Consider the following 16,958-nt stretch of genomic DNA (forward strand, 5'->3'; position numbering starts at 1 on the left):
GACACAGCACCTTTACATAGGATAACTAGTCTGAACAACTTTAGTGGTTCAAATGATGCTCTATAAGGGCTTAAAGGGGAAGTCCGGGCAAAATTATTTTAAAATATGTTATTACCCAACAAAAGTTATGAAAATTACTAATAGACACTTATTATGGGAAATGCTCCTATAGTGCATTTTCCCTGAACTTACTACATAGCATGATGTGTTCAGGTCTCTGTAAAGTTGGTGATGTCACGTCACATAAACTGCGGGCTTCTGCTGTTCCAGTCTGTCCCAGGCCATGCTGTAGTAAGTGCAGGGAAAATGCACTGTAGGTGCGTTTCTCATAATAAGGGTCGATTAGTAATTTTCATAACTTTTGTTGGGTAATAACATATCTTAAAATTATGCCTGGACTTCCCCTTTAATTTTAACCAGAGTAACCATCTGATCAGGATAGAGCATTGCATGACCTGTGGCTCGAATGATGAACGGTTAGAGCTTCCACATCCCCTCTTCTTTTGATACACATAAGATCAAACTCTTCATTTTCTGCAATTGTATAGTCATCCTCAGGCCTGGATCTTGTGATCCATGAAAATAATTTTTGTAGATTGTAAATGTCCTGGTCACTAAAATATGTACTACAGTGTAAGTGTCAATATGAAAGGAAGTTCATGTACAATCTACACCTTTTTCAAAGTATTTATTGTAATAGAAAGCTGCCCCCTACAGGTCAGCAAGCAGATCACTGATCTCAGGAAGACCAGCCAAAGAAGACACTGTCGGCTGCTGGTTAAAGCGCTTAAAGGAGAAGTCCGGCCAAAGTATTTTTTAATATGTTATTACTTATGAAAAGTTAGACAAATTTTTAATGTACATTATGGGAAATGCTCATATACTGCTATTTCCCTTAATTTATTAGATCATGGAGTGTTAGAATTCTGTCAAACTGTGACGTCACGAAAAAGGGTGTAATTCCTATGGAGTGTCCAGCAGGGGGCGCACTATATATATATATGTATATGTCAAAGAGTACCATTAAAGCGACCCTGTACCCACAATCTGGCCCCTCCAAACCACTTGTACCTTCAGATAGCTGCTTTTAATCCAAGATCTGTCCTGGGGTCCGTTCGGCAGGTGATGCAGTTATTGTCATAAAAATAACTTTTAAACCAGCAGTGCTGTGTCTAACAGCCGGGGCTTACATTTGTATATGCATTAGGCTGGCACACCCTCTCTGTCCTTCCTCCCCGCCCTCCTAATCATTAGGAATACTCCAGGCAGATTGCTCCCTATTCCCCACCTGTTTGTATAATGAACATGGGCTGGATCGTTAATACACCTGTGCAGAGCTCAAACAGCAGTAAATGTTGAGGAGGGTGGAAAGGAAGGACAGAGAGGGTGTGCCAGCCTAATGCATATACAAATGTAAGCCCTGGCTGTTAGACACAGCGCTGCTGGATTAAAAGTTATCTTTATGACAATAACTGCATCACCTGCCGAACGGACCCCAGGACAGATCTTGGATTAAAAGCAGCTATCCGAAGGTACAAGTGGTTTGGGGGGACAGATTGTGGGTACAGAGTCGCTTTAACTTTTATATATAGTGCGCCTCTGCTGGACACTCTATTGAATCAATGGATGTGTATGTAAAAATGTTATGTACACTACTTTTTAATTGAATGCATTTATGGAATACTTTGGGGAGCAAGTGTCCTTGCTTCCCAAAGTATCCCATAAATGTATTCAATGAATACATTTGGAGGGCACCGAGCAGGGAGGGAGAGAGGTGCCTGTGCATCTACCTCCCCCCTTCCTCCGTGCTTGATTCTGGGCACATATACACAGTACTAGTCCTCCCCATTACGCCGCTGCCGCACAGCTGCTCATCACAAGGGCTTCATCATGCCCCCTTCTCCGCTCTACCTCCTCCCAGCTTCCAATTTCTAACTATGCTGCCGCCGGGGACAGGAAGCTCCTCCCATACTATAAGCAGAGGATGGGAGGAGTAGTACTGTGTATATGTGCCCAGCAGGGAGGGAGGGGGGAGGTAGATGCACAGGCACCTCTCTCCCTCTCTGCTCGGTGATCTCCAAATGTATTCATTGATGGGATACTTTGGGGAGCAAGGACAGTTAACCCCGAAAGTATTCCATAAATGTATTCAATCAAAATGTACTGTAAATAACATTTTTATATACACATCCATTGATTCAATAGTGTACAGCAGGGGCGCACTATATATAGAAGTCAATGGTACTCATTGACTTCTATATATATATATAGTGCACCCCCTGCTGGACAATCCATAGGAATTACACCCTTCGTCGTGACGTCACGGTTCCTGAGAGAATTCTAACACTCCATGATCTAATAAATTAAGGGAAATAGCAGTATATGTGCATTTTCCATAATTAATGTGCATTAGAAATTTGTCTAACTTTCCATAAGTAATAATATATTAAAAAATACTTTTGGCCGGACTTCTCCTTTCATACAGTGAAATCCTACAGGGCAGGTCTCTTATATAGTATATTTGGAGGAGCCAGCAATGGGGATTGGACCTGGGTGCTCCAACACCAACCATCGAACCTGGGTCTACAACACAACATCTAGGACTGCTTGGCTCATAAACCCCTGAGCCAGCGCCTGCCCTGATGGTTAAGGGAAATCATTTGACTGTAAAAATAAAGGAATTACTATAAGAAGTTTTTAAAAACAGGCATGATTAAAACCCAAGGCCCTCAGCTTTGGTAAAGCCTGAAACGTAACCCTCCAGGACAATGCCACACCTGACTTGCCCACTAAGCTGACAAAAGTTCAGTTTCTTTTTAGTGGTGTCACAATGTGTTAATATTTGATGTCATGATGACTAAAATGACCAGCCAAATGGTAGGCAGTGTGAGAGCTCAGTTGGTATTTGATCTGTCTCTCATGTTGTGGATGCAGGTTCAAATCTTGTAGGGGGAGAAAAGTCTCACATTGTATTTGAGTTACAAATAGTTTTTCTTTAAAATAAATAAATAAATAAGCTCATTCATCCATCTGGTATATACTTAAGACTACAGAGGCCCAAAGTTACCATAGTACCGATAGTAAAGGGAGAGGACCGGGCTGCAAATAGATTTTATTCTGACAATGCACAGAACACAGAGTCAAAGAATCCTAGCCAGTAAATAATAAGTCGTAGATGTAGTCAGAGCGTAGAAGCAAGAGAAGGCAGTGCTGTACATATTCCACAGACATTGAAGCTTCCAGGACGCAGGCTTAGTCGACGTGGTACATGTAGCTCACACATATCACCCTGAGGACAATAGAGAAAAGAGGTAAGTATGACCAATACATTGTACACAGGAGGAGGCATACAAACACATAACAGATGAGTGAATATAAGAATGACGCAACATAGACCAAGGAGAAAACTTACTATATGGAATCATTAAAAAAAATACATGAATAACCGCTTATGTAAGCGGTATAGAAAAGATACGCAGCTGCACATATCACACTATGAAGGTACCACAGAGTCCATCAACAGTCCGTCTCGACATAAATGTTTATAACATGACTCCTCGGTGTCTCTCTCCCCTCAAAGCTGCCTGTCTGCACTGAACTCACCTCTCTCCTCGGTCAGGTCTGAACACTCAAGGCCCAACCAGTTAAAAATTTTATCAAGTTTGTTTTTTAAAGTGAAAGGGACGTTTTAATTGTAGTCATGTTGTAGAATGAAGCGGACCTGTTATCAGCTTAACACTGGCATAAATATGGGTGATTTTACACAGAGGATTTTATTTGACAGATTTTTTAAGCCAAAGCCAGGAATGGATTTGAAAAGAGGAGAAATCTGTCTTTTTTTTTTAATGACCTGTTCTCTGGCTTTGGCTTCAAAAATCTGTCAGATAAATCCCTCTGTGTAAAGGCACCCTAAGGGCCAGTTCAAACGGAGTAAAAGTGGTGGAATTCTGCGGCGGAAAATCCCGCCAGCCTCCTTGTCATTCAGGCTGTCTCTGGGAGGGCTTGCGTGCCTCCTCTCTCCGTGCCAAGAATTGACTTGTCAATTCTTTGAGCAAAGCGGCGCAGAGAGCGGAGGCTGGCGGGATTCTGCGGTGGAGAATTACGGCGCGGAATTCCGCCTCCTTTACTTCACGTGAACTGGCCCTAAGCCCATGGCTAGATAGAGCTTCCTGACACAATCCCAGGCATACTTTATATTTATTATCTCCACGGTCCTTTTCAGCGCTGACATATTAGGAATTTTGTTAGTATATAAATAAGGCTGAAGTACCCAGGCTCTTAGCGTTGCTGGGGAACGCCCCTTGGGCACTTGAGTCTTGTATACATTTTAATTTTAAAAAACCTGTATCCCGGTGTTGGACAAAGCTATGGAGATAAGACAGATATGCCTATCTACCCCTGGCCTTACCCTTACCCCTATTTAGCTGCTGACAGCTCTGCGTTATGCCCCTATTGTGGCAGCATCGCTCAGCAGACGATGTAAGCGGTTGCAGAGCCTCAAGGTGGTTAAATCACCATCGCCATAGTTTAGGTGTTCACTTAAAATTGAAACCGACAAAATCACATTTTATTAAATATCTTCCCATAAGTAAAGAGTTAATAAAAGGTCATTAGGTTATATGACCCAAAGAACTTGTCCTGCATAAAACAAGCTCCATATGGCGAAATGTACGGGAATATAGAGGTCTCGGAATAAGGCAATGGGAAAGAGAAAAATGCTTCTTCATTAAAGGGGAATTCTCGCAGTGACCGAGGGCTTAGCTAAAGGCTCATACACCCTGCTTGGACCCCCAACACGTGTAGTCAGAGGCAGGAAAAAAAACCTAGATCCAGCGACTTACAAATGCCGTCTTTTCCAATTGTTCTTTTATGCTTTCTTCTCCATCCGGCATGGTAAGGGTATGTGCACACTACGGAATCCTGACGGAAAACCCATTGTGGATTCCGCAGCTCGTCTCCACCCGTGCTATAGACTCCATTCTATGCATGGGCGGATTCCGCAGCTCATCTAAAGATTGTATGCGTGGGCGGATTCCGTTGTCCGTCCAAAGAATAAACCTGTTTATAGCACGGGCGAAAATGCACGCAGCCGGCAGAGTCCGTGAGCTGGTACGAGCTGCGGAATCCGTGACGGGTTTTCTGTAGTGTGCACATACCCTTACCATGATATTTGCCCCAGATTGTGAAATATACAAGTATCACCATGTTGTAAAGTTGCAGTAAAAACACTGAAAATGTGTGAAAATTTTTGTAAAATTTCTAATTTAAAATTCAGCCGCCCTGTCCCTGCAGAATTTTGCATAAAAGAACAGTCACGGCCCCTGTCCCTGCAGATGACAGGACAGCCAGACAGTGGGTACCTCCTGTGCATCATATCCCACCACACAGAAACCTTGGTAAAAGAAATACCCAATAAGCCGCCCTCCTGGGTCCTCCCGCCCTCCATCTTACTCCTCCAACAACGAACCACACTGCGCGGCTTCTCTGTACTGCTGGGAGAGACGGGGACGGGGCAGCATAGCTCCGCCCACACCAGAGGCTGGTCACATGGGCGTGACGTCATCACAGCTTCTTCCTGTCCATGGGATTTAGCCTTTACCCTTGGAAATAGCGTCTGCCGTCATCTGAGCGACCGAGGACGGAGCGACAGGAAGTGGCTGCTGGAGGTGACAGGCGGGTGACGGGGACGGCAGAGTAGTGTGCACATGTAGTGTAGTGGGGGGCAGAGTAGTGTGCACATGTAGTGTAGTGGGGGGCAGAGTAGTGTGCACAGGTAGTGGGGAGGGCAGAGTAGTGTGCACATGTAGTGTAGTGGGGAGGGCAGAGTAGTGTGCACAGGTAGTGGGGAGGGCAGAGTAGTGTGCACATGTAGTGTAGTGGGGAGGGCAGAGTAGTGTGCACATGTAGTGTAGTGGGGGGCAGAGTAGTGTGCACAGGTAGTGGGGAGGGCAGAGTAGTGTGCACATGTAGTGTAGTGGGGAGGGCAGAGTAGTGTGCACATGTAGTGGGGAGGGCAGAGTAGTGTACACATGTAGTGGGGAGGGCAGAGTAGTGTGCACATGTAGTGCAGTGGGGAGGGCAGAGTAGTGTACACATGTAGTGTAGTGGGGAGGGCAGAGTAGTGTACACGTGTAGTGGGGAGGGCAGAGTAGTGTACACATGTAGTGTAGTGGGGGGCAGAGTAGTGTACACATGTAGTGTAGTGGGGAGGGCAGAGTAGTGTGCACATGTAGTGTAGTGGGAAGGGCAGAGTAGTGTACACGTGTAGTGGGGAGGGCAGAGTAGTGTACACATGTAGTGTAGTGGGGGGCAGAGTAGTGTACACATGTAGTGTAGTGGGGAGGGCAGAGTAGTGTACACATGTAGTGTAGTGGGGAGGGCAGAGTAGTGTGCACATGTAGTGTAGTGGGAAGGGCAGAGTAGTGTACACGTGTAGTGGGGAGGGCAGAGTAGTGTGCACGTGTAGTGGGGAGGGCAGAGTAGTGTACACGTGTAGTGGGGAGGGCAGAGTAGTGTACACGTGTAGTGGGGAGGGCAGAGTAGTGTACACATGTAGTGTAGTGGGAAGGGCAGAGTAGTGTACACATGTAGTGTAGTGGGGAGGGCAGAGTAGTGTACACGTGTAGTGGGGAGGGCAGAGTAGTGTACACATGTAGTGTAGTGGGGAGGGCAGAGTAGTGTACACGTGTAGTGGGGAGGGCAGAGTAGTGTGCACATGTAGTGTAGTGGGGAGGGCAGAGTAGTGTACACATGTAGTGTAGTGGGGAGGGCAGAGTAGTGTACACGTGTAGTGGGGAGGGCAGAGTAGTGTACACATGTAGTGTAGTGGGGAGGGCAGAGTAGTGTACACGTGTAGTGGGGAGGGCAGAGTAGTGTACACATGTAGTGTAGTGGGGAGGGCAGAGTAGTGTACACGTGTAGTGGGGAGGGCAGAGTAGTGTACACATGTAGTGTAGTGGGGAGGGCAGAGTAGTGTACACATGTAGTGTAGTGGGGAGGGCAGAGTAGTGTGCACATGTAGTGTAGTGGGGAGGGCAGAGTAGTGTGCACATGTAGTGTAGTGGGGAGGGCAGAGTAGTGTGCACATGTAGTGTAGTGGGGAGGGCAGAGTAGTGTGCACATGTAGTGTAGTGGGGAGGGCAGAGTAGTGTGCACATGTAGTGTAGTGGGGAGGGCAGAGTAGTGTGCACATGTAGTGTAGTGGGGAGGGCAGAGTAGTGTACACATGTAGTGTAGTGGGGAGGGCAGAGTAGTGTACACATGTAGTGTAGTGGGGAGGGCAGAGTAGTGTACACATGTAGTGTAGTGGGGGGGCAGAGTAGTGTACACATGTAGTGTAGTGGGGGGGGCAGAGTAGTGTACACATGTAGTGTAGTGGGGGGGGGCAGAGTAGTGTACACATGTAGTGTAGTGGGGGGGCAGAGTAGTGTACACGTGTAGTGGGGGGGCAGAGTAGTGTACACATGTAGTGTAGTGGGGAGGGCAGAGTAGTGTACACATGTAGTGTAGTGGGGAGGGCAGAGTAGTGTACACATGTAGTGGGGAGGGCAGAGTAGTGTACACATGTAGTGTAGTGGGGAGGGCAGAGTAGTGTACACATGTAGTGTAGTGGGGAGGGCAGAGTAGTGTGCACATGTAGTGTAGTGGGGGGGCAGAGTAGTGTGCACATGTAGTGTAGTGGGGAGGGCAGAGTAGTGTACACATGTAGTGTAGTGGGGAGGGCAGAGTAGTGTACACATGTAGTGTAGTGGGGGGGCAGAGTAGTGTACACATGTAGTGTAGTGGGGGGGCAGAGTAGTGTACACATGTAGTGTAGTGGGGGGGCAGAGTAGTGTACACATGTAGTGGGGGGGGCAGAGTAGTGTACACATGTAGTGTAGTGGGGGGCAGAGTAGTGTACACGTGTAGTGGGGGGGCAGAGTAGTGTACACGTGTAGTGGGGGGCAGAGTAGTGTACACGTGTAGTGGGGGGGCAGAGTAGTCTACACGTGTAGTGGGGGGCAGAGTAGTGTACACATGTAGTGGGGGGGCAGAGTAGTGTACACATGTAGTGTAGTGGGGGGCAGAGTAGTGTAGTGGGGAGGGCAGAGTAGTGTACACATGTAGTGTAGTGGGGAGGGCAGAGTAGTGTACACATGTAGTGTAGTGGGGAGGGCAGAGTAGTGTGCACATGTAGTGGGGAGGGCAGAGTAGTGTACACATGTAGTGTAGTGGGGAGGGCAGAGTAGTGTACACATGTAGTGTAGTGGGGAGGGCAGAGTAGTGTACACATGTAGTGGGGAGGGCAGAGTAGTGTACACATGTAGTGTAGTGGGGGCAGAGTAGTCTACACATGTAGTGTAGTGAGGAGGTCATAGTAGTGTACACATGTAGTGCAGTGAGGAGGTTACAGTAGTGTACACGTAGAGTGCTGAGCTCATCTCCTTCCTGTGTATTTGCCTCCTGTAGTGTCATGTCTGTTGTGCCCTGTTATCTCCACGCTCCTGTCGGCCCACAGTGCTGCTGTTATTCTCCATGTGTATACAGATGGGTTACATAGCTAGTGCGTGTATATATATTATTGCTGCCATAGTGTGTGTTTCTCTCATTAGGCTGCACAGGAATAGGCCTGTGGTGCAGATTATAAATCCACTGCAGATTAGTTGTGGATTCTCACTGTTTGCTTTGCAACAAATTACACCAAAATCCTGAAAGTGACTGTACCACCAGGCCCAGGCTGAAGCACTGGAGGCGGGCCGACCCACCCTTAGTGGGAAGAAACCTCAGCCCCTCCATGACGTGACTCCATTAGAATCAATGGAACCCTATCATAGAGGGGCAGGGGTTTCCTCCCACTAAGGGTGGGTCCGCCGCCTCCAGTGCTTCAGCCTGGCCCTGGTGGTACAGTCACTTGAAATTGTCCGAAATGTGGCTTTTCACTGCCTTTCCAGATCGCTGTAGTTTAGGGAGATGTGTAGAGGTGACTGTTCCCTTAATGACTAAAGGCCAGTTCACACTGAGCAAATTCTGCAGAATTCCGCGGCTGAGCTCTCCGTCTGCCTCAGTGTCAAACTGCGTCTCTATGGGGGGGGCTCGCGCGCCTTCACTAAAAGAAATGACATTCCAAAAAATTTGCTCAGTGTGAACATACTCTACAATTTAAAAGCAACAGCAGACATGTCACTTTCAGGATAGTGTACAGCTTGTGATGTGTAATTCACTGTGGAAGGTCTCTCTTTGTTTAGGTGCCCTTCACCATGTCACTTGTACGCAGCTCAGTTCATGCCAGATGGATTGTAGGAAAAGTTATAGGGACGAAGATGAAAAAAACAGCTAAAGTAAGAGTGACCAGGATGGTGCTGGATTCTTACCTGCTAAAGGTACGTCCAGCAATTTGTATTCATTCCCCTTAGAGATATATTAGCTCTGGGAGTGTCGGGTCGTGACATCACCATGTTATCCAGGAAGTGAAGCCTTGATGCAGTAGTAAGTGCAGGGAAAAAAACACTTTATAAGCATTTCATAATAAATAATAAGTAATAAATGTATATTGGTGACTTGTGTAACTTTTGGGGGGGGAAGTACAATACTTTAACCCCTTCCCGTCAGTAATATGTATATATACGTTCCTACTGCACATACCCCGTGCAGTAGGAATGTATATATACGTTCCTGACACTGACTGGGGCTTTCTGATGTGAGCGGGAGCACTGCAGAGAGCGATCCCGCTCACATCAGTCTCCGGGGACGCAGGTAATGAGAGGGTAAATATAAATAAATAAACATATTACATATCATAGCGTGCGGAATTGTCTGATCTATAAATATATGACATTGTTCCCACACGGTGAACGGTGTAAAGGAAAACAAAAAAAGCGCCAGGATTGTTGATTTTATTAAATTATATATCCCCCAAAAATTAATAAAGAGCAAACTAGAGATCATGGCGCGAAAAATTACACCCCAACCAACCCTGTAGGTGGAAAAATAAAATCGCTATGGCTTTTAGAAGGCGGGGAACATTGCATTCATTTGACCCAGACTTTTGTGCATCAAAGGGCTCTGTCTTAAAGGGGTTAATAAAAATTTTCGCTGCACTTCTCCTTTTAGAGGAGAACTCCGGGCTGGGTTGATTTTTGGCACTGTGCTGGATGAAAGAAGTAACATGCTCTCCCCTCCCCTGCTTCAGCACTGATGTCGGTATCCTGCAGCTCCGGTCCCAGCCAGCCATTTCCTATGAGCGGTTGACGTGACATGCCAAGCTGACTGGCTGAGCGGGCCTGGCACATCACACCCCAGGTCCCCACTTAGACCCAGGAGCGGCCAGGACCGGAGCTGTGGGATACCGGCATCAGTGCTGGAATTTTGCCCAATGCCCCATTAATGTCTATATGACTTGTGGTTATAGCTAAATTCTGTGGCCATGATTTACTGTATATTATAAGTAAAGCGACTCTGTAACCACAATCTGACACCCCCCAAAAACCACTTGTACCTTCAGATAGATGCTTTTAATCCAAGATCTGTCCTGGGGTCCGTTCGGCAGGTGATAGTTATTGTCCTAAAAAACAACTTTTAAACTTGAAGCCCTGTGTCAAATTGATGTGGCTTACAGTGTCTATGCGCTAGGATTGCAACGCCTCTTCGTCCCTTCTCCCCGCCCTCTTTATCATTAGGAATGCCCCTAGAAATTATTTTCCTATTCATCACCTATCTGAACACCCCACGTGTGCCTTAACGATCCAACATGTACAGTATTCACACAGGTAGAAATTGAATTGAATAGGAGAAATTGTTCCAGGGGCATTCCTAATGATAAGGAGGGACGGAGGGGCGTTGCAATCGTAGAGCAAGGGTACTCTAGCCCACGCTAATTTGACACATGGCTGTTTTAAAGTTGTTTTTTTTATTAAAAGCAGCTATCTAAAGCAGGGGTCTCAAACTCAATTTACCCGGGGGCTGCTGGAGGTAGTCTGGGTGAGGCTGGGCCGCATCAGGGTTTCCACAAGAAAAGCTCTTACAAAAACATTCCAATGTCATCAAATGTAATTATTATTATTCAGATTCAAATGTGTGTATTGACAGTTCCTTAACATTTAACTTTCTGAACATGAAAGTTACATCAGGTGACTCACAGGGGACGTCTTCATTGATCGGAGTTCTTTCCTTTTCATCATCTTCTCCTTCTCTCCTGGGCCATTGTGAGAACTTCTTCGAGCCACAAATCCACAGAATCTGCCAGAGAAACATATTAGGCTCCTCACTCTGGCACCATCCTCATCTCTCTATTAACTGCACATCTGTATTGTCCCATTTACACCCTCATTTAGTGGGTAGGCTGACTCTATCTGATCCACCTTATAGAATATGCCCCCCTCTGTGTAGAGATGGCCCCTTGCTCAGTCTTTCATATATATGGCCCCATGTGCATCTCCTTGGGAGCCCCTCTCTGTGTAGTCCCCCTATAGTAGATGCCCCCCATGTAGTCCCCTCCTTATCTTTCCCCCCATATAGATGCCTTCTTGCCTTCTTTATGTTGCCCCCTTATCTTCCCCCCTCATATAGATGCCTCCTTTATGTTGCCCCCCTTATACCCCCATATAGATGCCTCCTTTATGTTGCCGCACTTATCTCCCCCCCCCATATAGATGCCTCCTTTATGTTGCCCCACTTATCTCCCCCCCCATATAGATGCCTCCTTTATGTTGCCCCACTTATCTCCCCCCCCATATAGATGCCTCCTTTATGTTGCCCCACTTATCTCCCCCCCCATATAGATGCCTCCTTTATGTTGCCCCACTTATCTCCCCCCCCATATAGATGCCTCCTTTATGTTGCCCCCCTTATCTCCCCCCCCATATAGATGCCTCCTTTATGTTGCCCCCCTTATCTCCTCCCCCATATAGGTGCCACCTTTATGTTGCCCCCTTATCGCCCCCCCCATATAGATGCCTCTTTTATGTTGCCCCCTTCTTAACTTTCCCCCAAATAGATGCCTCCCTTATAAATGCCCCCCCCCCCCTTTGTAGATGTTGTCCCCATATCTTGTCCCCCACAAAGTAGATAAAGAACAAAACAAAAAAAACAACTCACCTAACACATCGATCCCCCGTCGCAGCTCCCTTCTTACGGACGGCCCCCGGTTGATGCTGCCTCCCTGGGGGTGTCCCCGGGATTCCCGGGCAGCACGCGCACCAGGGAGCTGTGTGCGCCAGGCTGTTACTTCCAGGTCAGTGCTCCCTGACCCGGAAGCAACAGCCGCTGCGCACACAGCTCCCTGGTGCGCGTGCTGCCCGGGAATCCCGGGGACACCCCCAGAGAGGCAGCATCAGCCGGGGGCCGTCCAACACAGACTTTTGTGACAGCAAGCAAAACACTGCTTGCGGTCACAAGAGTGATCGATCAATGGGCCGGGCGGTGGTGGGGGCCGCAAACTTGTGTCCCGCGGGCCGAGAGTTTGAGACCCCTGATCTAAAGGTACAAGCGGTTTGGGGGGGATCAGATTGTGGGTACAGAGTGGCTTTAAAGCAATACCGGGTCCACCAACCCACCTCCCCAAACCACTGGTACCATCCATTTGGTCAGAGAATAAGTCTTTTCTGGTTGTCTCTTTTAAAATGTGCCGGTGCCTTGTTTTGGGTAAAAAAATGATCTTTTATTCTGCAGCAGCTGAGTCAATGGCATGTGCAATGTTTAGACATGCGATGAATAGGAGAAATCCTGCACAGAGGGGTTCCTAATGACGAGAAGGGCAGAGAAGAAGAAAGAAGAGGCGTGTCAGGCCTTGGGCACAGACACTTTAGGCCACACCTCATTGACTCGGCTTCTGCAGATTAAAAGCCAATTTTTTACCTTCATCAAAGCTCCGGAACCATTTTAAAAGACACGACGACCAGGAAGAACTTACTCTCATCAAATGGACGGTACCAGAGGTTGGGGAGATGGGTTGGTGGATACAGTATCACTTTAAAAATTTAAAAAAAAAACTTAAAATATTGTTGTAGCATTAACTCTTTGATGAAAGTGTAAAAGTCATCAGGAGTTGTTAGTGTTACTATATTTTCTGTTTTCTTTGTTTTGTTTTTTAGATGAGTTAGAGACTCATTTTTGGTTTCCTTTATTATAGTACTACAACAAGAGGAAGACTTACTTTGCCCACGATGCAGAGGAGCGGTGCACGGTGGGTGACATTGTGCTGCTGAAAGCGTTACCGGAGAGAAGAGGCAAGCACGTCACACATGAACTGTCTGAAATCGTTTTTAAGGTTGGCCGAGTGGTCGACCCTCTCACTGGGAAGCTATGTGCAGGCAGCAATTTTCTGGAGAGTTTAGAGGACGTTAATGTAGATGATCTGGACAAACATCTCCAGGATTTGAAAATCTCAGCTGGAATAAGTGAGGAAAAGAAGGAAGATTCATGAAGATTTGTGGATGTTTTCTGTATTATAAATGTTACCACTGACAGGTGTCATTAAAGTTATTTGTTTTTTCTACTTCTCATAGATTGCTTTTATTATCGCTGACATGTTTGTTTTTATTCCTATAATTGAGGCTGCTACAGCTTTATAAGATGCTTTCAGAAAGTTTTATAGATTTGTAATCTTTCAGTACTTATCAGCTGCTGTATGTCCTGCATGAAATGTTTTCTTTTCAGTCTGACACAGTGCTCTCTGCTGCCACCTCTGTCCAAGATAGAAAACCGCTGCTGCTCTGGACAGTTCCTGTCTCAGACTGAGATGGCAGCAGAGAGCACTGTGTTAGACTATTATATATAAACAGAAAACGATAATTGGGTCTGTCGGCCCACCAATGATGGGTGTGACCCAGTGGTTAATTATTTTTAATTATGGCTATCACAGAAGAGAAGGACCACCGTAGGTCAAAATAAACTATAAAACATAACGTTTATTGGGTATACATCTAAAAAAGGTACAAGCTAGAACGTATATCTGCACCTAAGCTTAAAGAAAACAAATATAAATGTGCTGTATGGTTGGTGTAGTATAAAGTGTAAAACAACTCATAGAGTGGGGGAAGAAAAACAAGGGGATGTATGTTATCTCCCGAATGCGTGATGGCTGACGCTAAGAAAGACAGGTAATAGGGAATGTGCACTCTATTTTCTCAGATTCATAAATCTTTCCCTGCCTTTTGGGGAACCCACCTCCTTAATAGGGTGGCCCCAACCACGATGTCAGTCCCCACTCTAACTAAAGTGCTCAGGTGAAAAAATAACAAACAGACAAACAAGCGTGCCACAAATATCAAAATAATAATATATACATATTTACAAAGGAGATACTTTGATATGCAATACGTTCACGGAGAAATGAATTACTCCAAAACGTTATTTCGTTCCAACGCGTTTCCCCTGAGTGATGAATATGATTATAGATAATTCAGGTTCATCAGGGAACAAATATTAAATCCGGCTATGATACAGCTTAGAGAACGTATTGGATGTCTGTATTTATGCTAGAAGCTTGACCCATGATGCTTAAGTATTAAACGGTACTACCTAATAACATGATGGACACAGTCAGTCAGAATATGCAAGTACATCACACCTCACATAGGTCCACGAAAAGTGGCCACAAAACAGAGAAATTAACCCCCACTTATGTAGTTGGCAAGATATGTTAGCCAAAAAATACATATATCATCAAGACCTGCCGCAGATATATAATATAAATGCAGATAAATATATGACTGAAGAATAAAACTGAAAATGATATCTGATGACTTATCTGTGGTCCAACGTTATAACCAAGCCTGATGATGCCGTGGTTAATGAAGTATATCGGACGTGGACCGGTGACTAGATAAAAAACAGAAACAAAATGCAGACATATATAAGAGCCACAGCGGCATGGCCAAATGACCAGTATACATTGTTACAGGCCACATGCTGAGTAATACCTGTGTAGCCCGCTGGTAGGATAAGCCGAGCTGAGTGAGGACTGTGCAGCAGCGCTCCTGTATTATATGTGAAGACGCCGGAAGTCACTTCCGGGTTTGACCAAGATGGCGGCAAACCGGAAGTGGTCATATTTGCACTTCCGGAACGCAGTGTGCGTTCCACCCGTACACAAGATGGTGGTGGACCGGAAGTTGTCATATTTGCACTTCCGGAACGCAATATGCGTTCCACCCATTGTGAATGCCCCCAAGTGAAAGTCCGAGGATGTCATTAGAGCGCAGAAGATGCGCTCCAAAAGAAACATCCTCAGACCTATATTACAAAGATGAAATAGATGCAGTATAAGGGGACAGACACCATAGGGGAAATTAGAAGTGACAAATAAACAAATGCCCCATAAACAATTGGATACTCAAGGTAATGTATACTATAGTACAGCACACACACAGTCCATCACTGGTGACTAGATATATTTGATGAAGATCAGGGGGAATGAATGAAAATAGGAATAAATAGAAAAAAGGAAAATACATGATGTAATAATTTCATATAAAGAGAAGTGGAACCCATGATTAAGTGAGTACATCTGACAAAAAATGAATGAGAGAGAGAGGCTGGTTCTTGTATATGGACAAGCAAAGATGCAAATAAGAAGGACTAAAGTGATTTTAGATAAATGACACAAACGACAGGGCTTCATTGAGGCCCAGTGGATTCACCGTGCGTAATCTGTAGATCCATCGGGTCTCTTTTTGTAGGAGCCATTTGTCAACATCACCCCCCCTTGGGGAGGGGCGTACCACCTCAATGACTTGGAACATAATGTCCAAAGGGGTTCCCGAGTGGGCCTGGTGCATGTGGGTTGCCACGGGTTTGTCCCTGTGGTGAATGATGTCACCCACATGCTCCAGAACCCTCCGCCTAAACTCCCTCCTAGTTTTCCCCACATATCGGAGATCGCAAGGACATGTGGCCATATATATTACACACTCTGTTTTGCAGTTGGCGAACTCACGGTTTGTAAATTGTGGGTACCCGCCTGTGCCACAGAAAGTCTTGGTCTGGTGTATGAATTTGCATGCCTTGCAGGATCCACATTTAAAAGTACCAATGGATTTAAACTGCCTAAGCCACATCGTGGATGACGGCGGCGAGAAATGACTATGTACTATTCTATCGCCTAAGTTCTTACCACGTCTATATGTGATTCTCGGTCTGGTATCTACCAATTGTGAGGTGAGTGGGTCAGAGGTGAGTATCGGCCAGAATTGATTGATGATATCCCTAATCTGTTGCGCCGAGGAATCAAAGGTACCAATAATTCTGGTTCTAGCGGCAGTGTCCCTTCTGCCATGTGGTGTTAAAAGTTGGCTTCGATCTCTATTGAGGGCCTCCTGGTATGCCTTTTTCAGCACGCCCATCGGATATCCCCGGTCAAGGAACCTATTTTTTAGAGTATGCGCTTCTTGTTTAAAGGTTTGTGATGATGAACAATTTCGCCTAGCCCTCAAATACTGTCCCTTTGGGATCCCTCGTCGCAGGGGGGCAGGGTGATGGCTTTCCCACCTAAGCAGGCTATTGCCTGCTGTGGGTTTTCGATATACAGATGTATGGATCTGGCCTCTTTCCCCCCGTTCAAGGAGTACATCCAAGAAACAGAGTTTGTGGGTCTGCACTTCAAAGGTGAAGTGCATACCGATGTTGTTATTGTTTAAATCATCCATAAATGCCTTGAATTCCTCCGGGGACCCGGACCAGATGACCAGGCAGTCATCAATATATCTGCCCCAGAACACAATAAAATCCTGGTACCTTTGCATACGGTCACCGAAAACCTCAATCTCCTCCCACCAGCCCAGGAACAAATTGGCATAGCTGGGCGCCACTGGGGCGCCCATAGCCGTGCCCCTGAGCTGGTGGTAGATGTGAGAGGAGAAAACAAAGTAATTTTTGGTTAAAACAAACTCTAGAAGTGACAATAGCAGATTATTGTGGGGGATGTCATGTACGCTCCGACTCCTCAAAAAATGACCAACAGCCATGATTCCCAGATGGTGGGG

The 16,958-nt window shown here is 46.1% G+C and overlaps 1 protein-coding gene across 1 annotated transcript; it reads left to right on the forward strand.

Moving 5' to 3' along the window:
- The first annotated feature begins 5,541 nt into the window (after positions 1-5,541).
- Positions 5,542-13,471, forward strand: MRPS17 (mitochondrial ribosomal protein S17). The gene is made up of 3 exons (XM_069972482.1): positions 5,542-5,666; positions 9,225-9,359; positions 13,106-13,471. Exons 2-3 carry the CDS (start codon positions 9,237-9,239, stop codon positions 13,397-13,399), a joined length of 417 nt encoding a protein of 138 aa, XP_069828583.1. The 5' UTR covers positions 5,542-5,666; positions 9,225-9,236; the 3' UTR covers positions 13,400-13,471.
- Positions 13,472-16,958: the final 3,487 nt, after the last annotated feature.

This window comes from Dendropsophus ebraccatus, chromosome 5 (assembly GCF_027789765.1).
Source record: "Dendropsophus ebraccatus isolate aDenEbr1 chromosome 5, aDenEbr1.pat, whole genome shotgun sequence".
In the NCBI taxonomy this organism is placed as follows: Eukaryota; Metazoa; Chordata; class Amphibia; order Anura; family Hylidae; genus Dendropsophus; species Dendropsophus ebraccatus.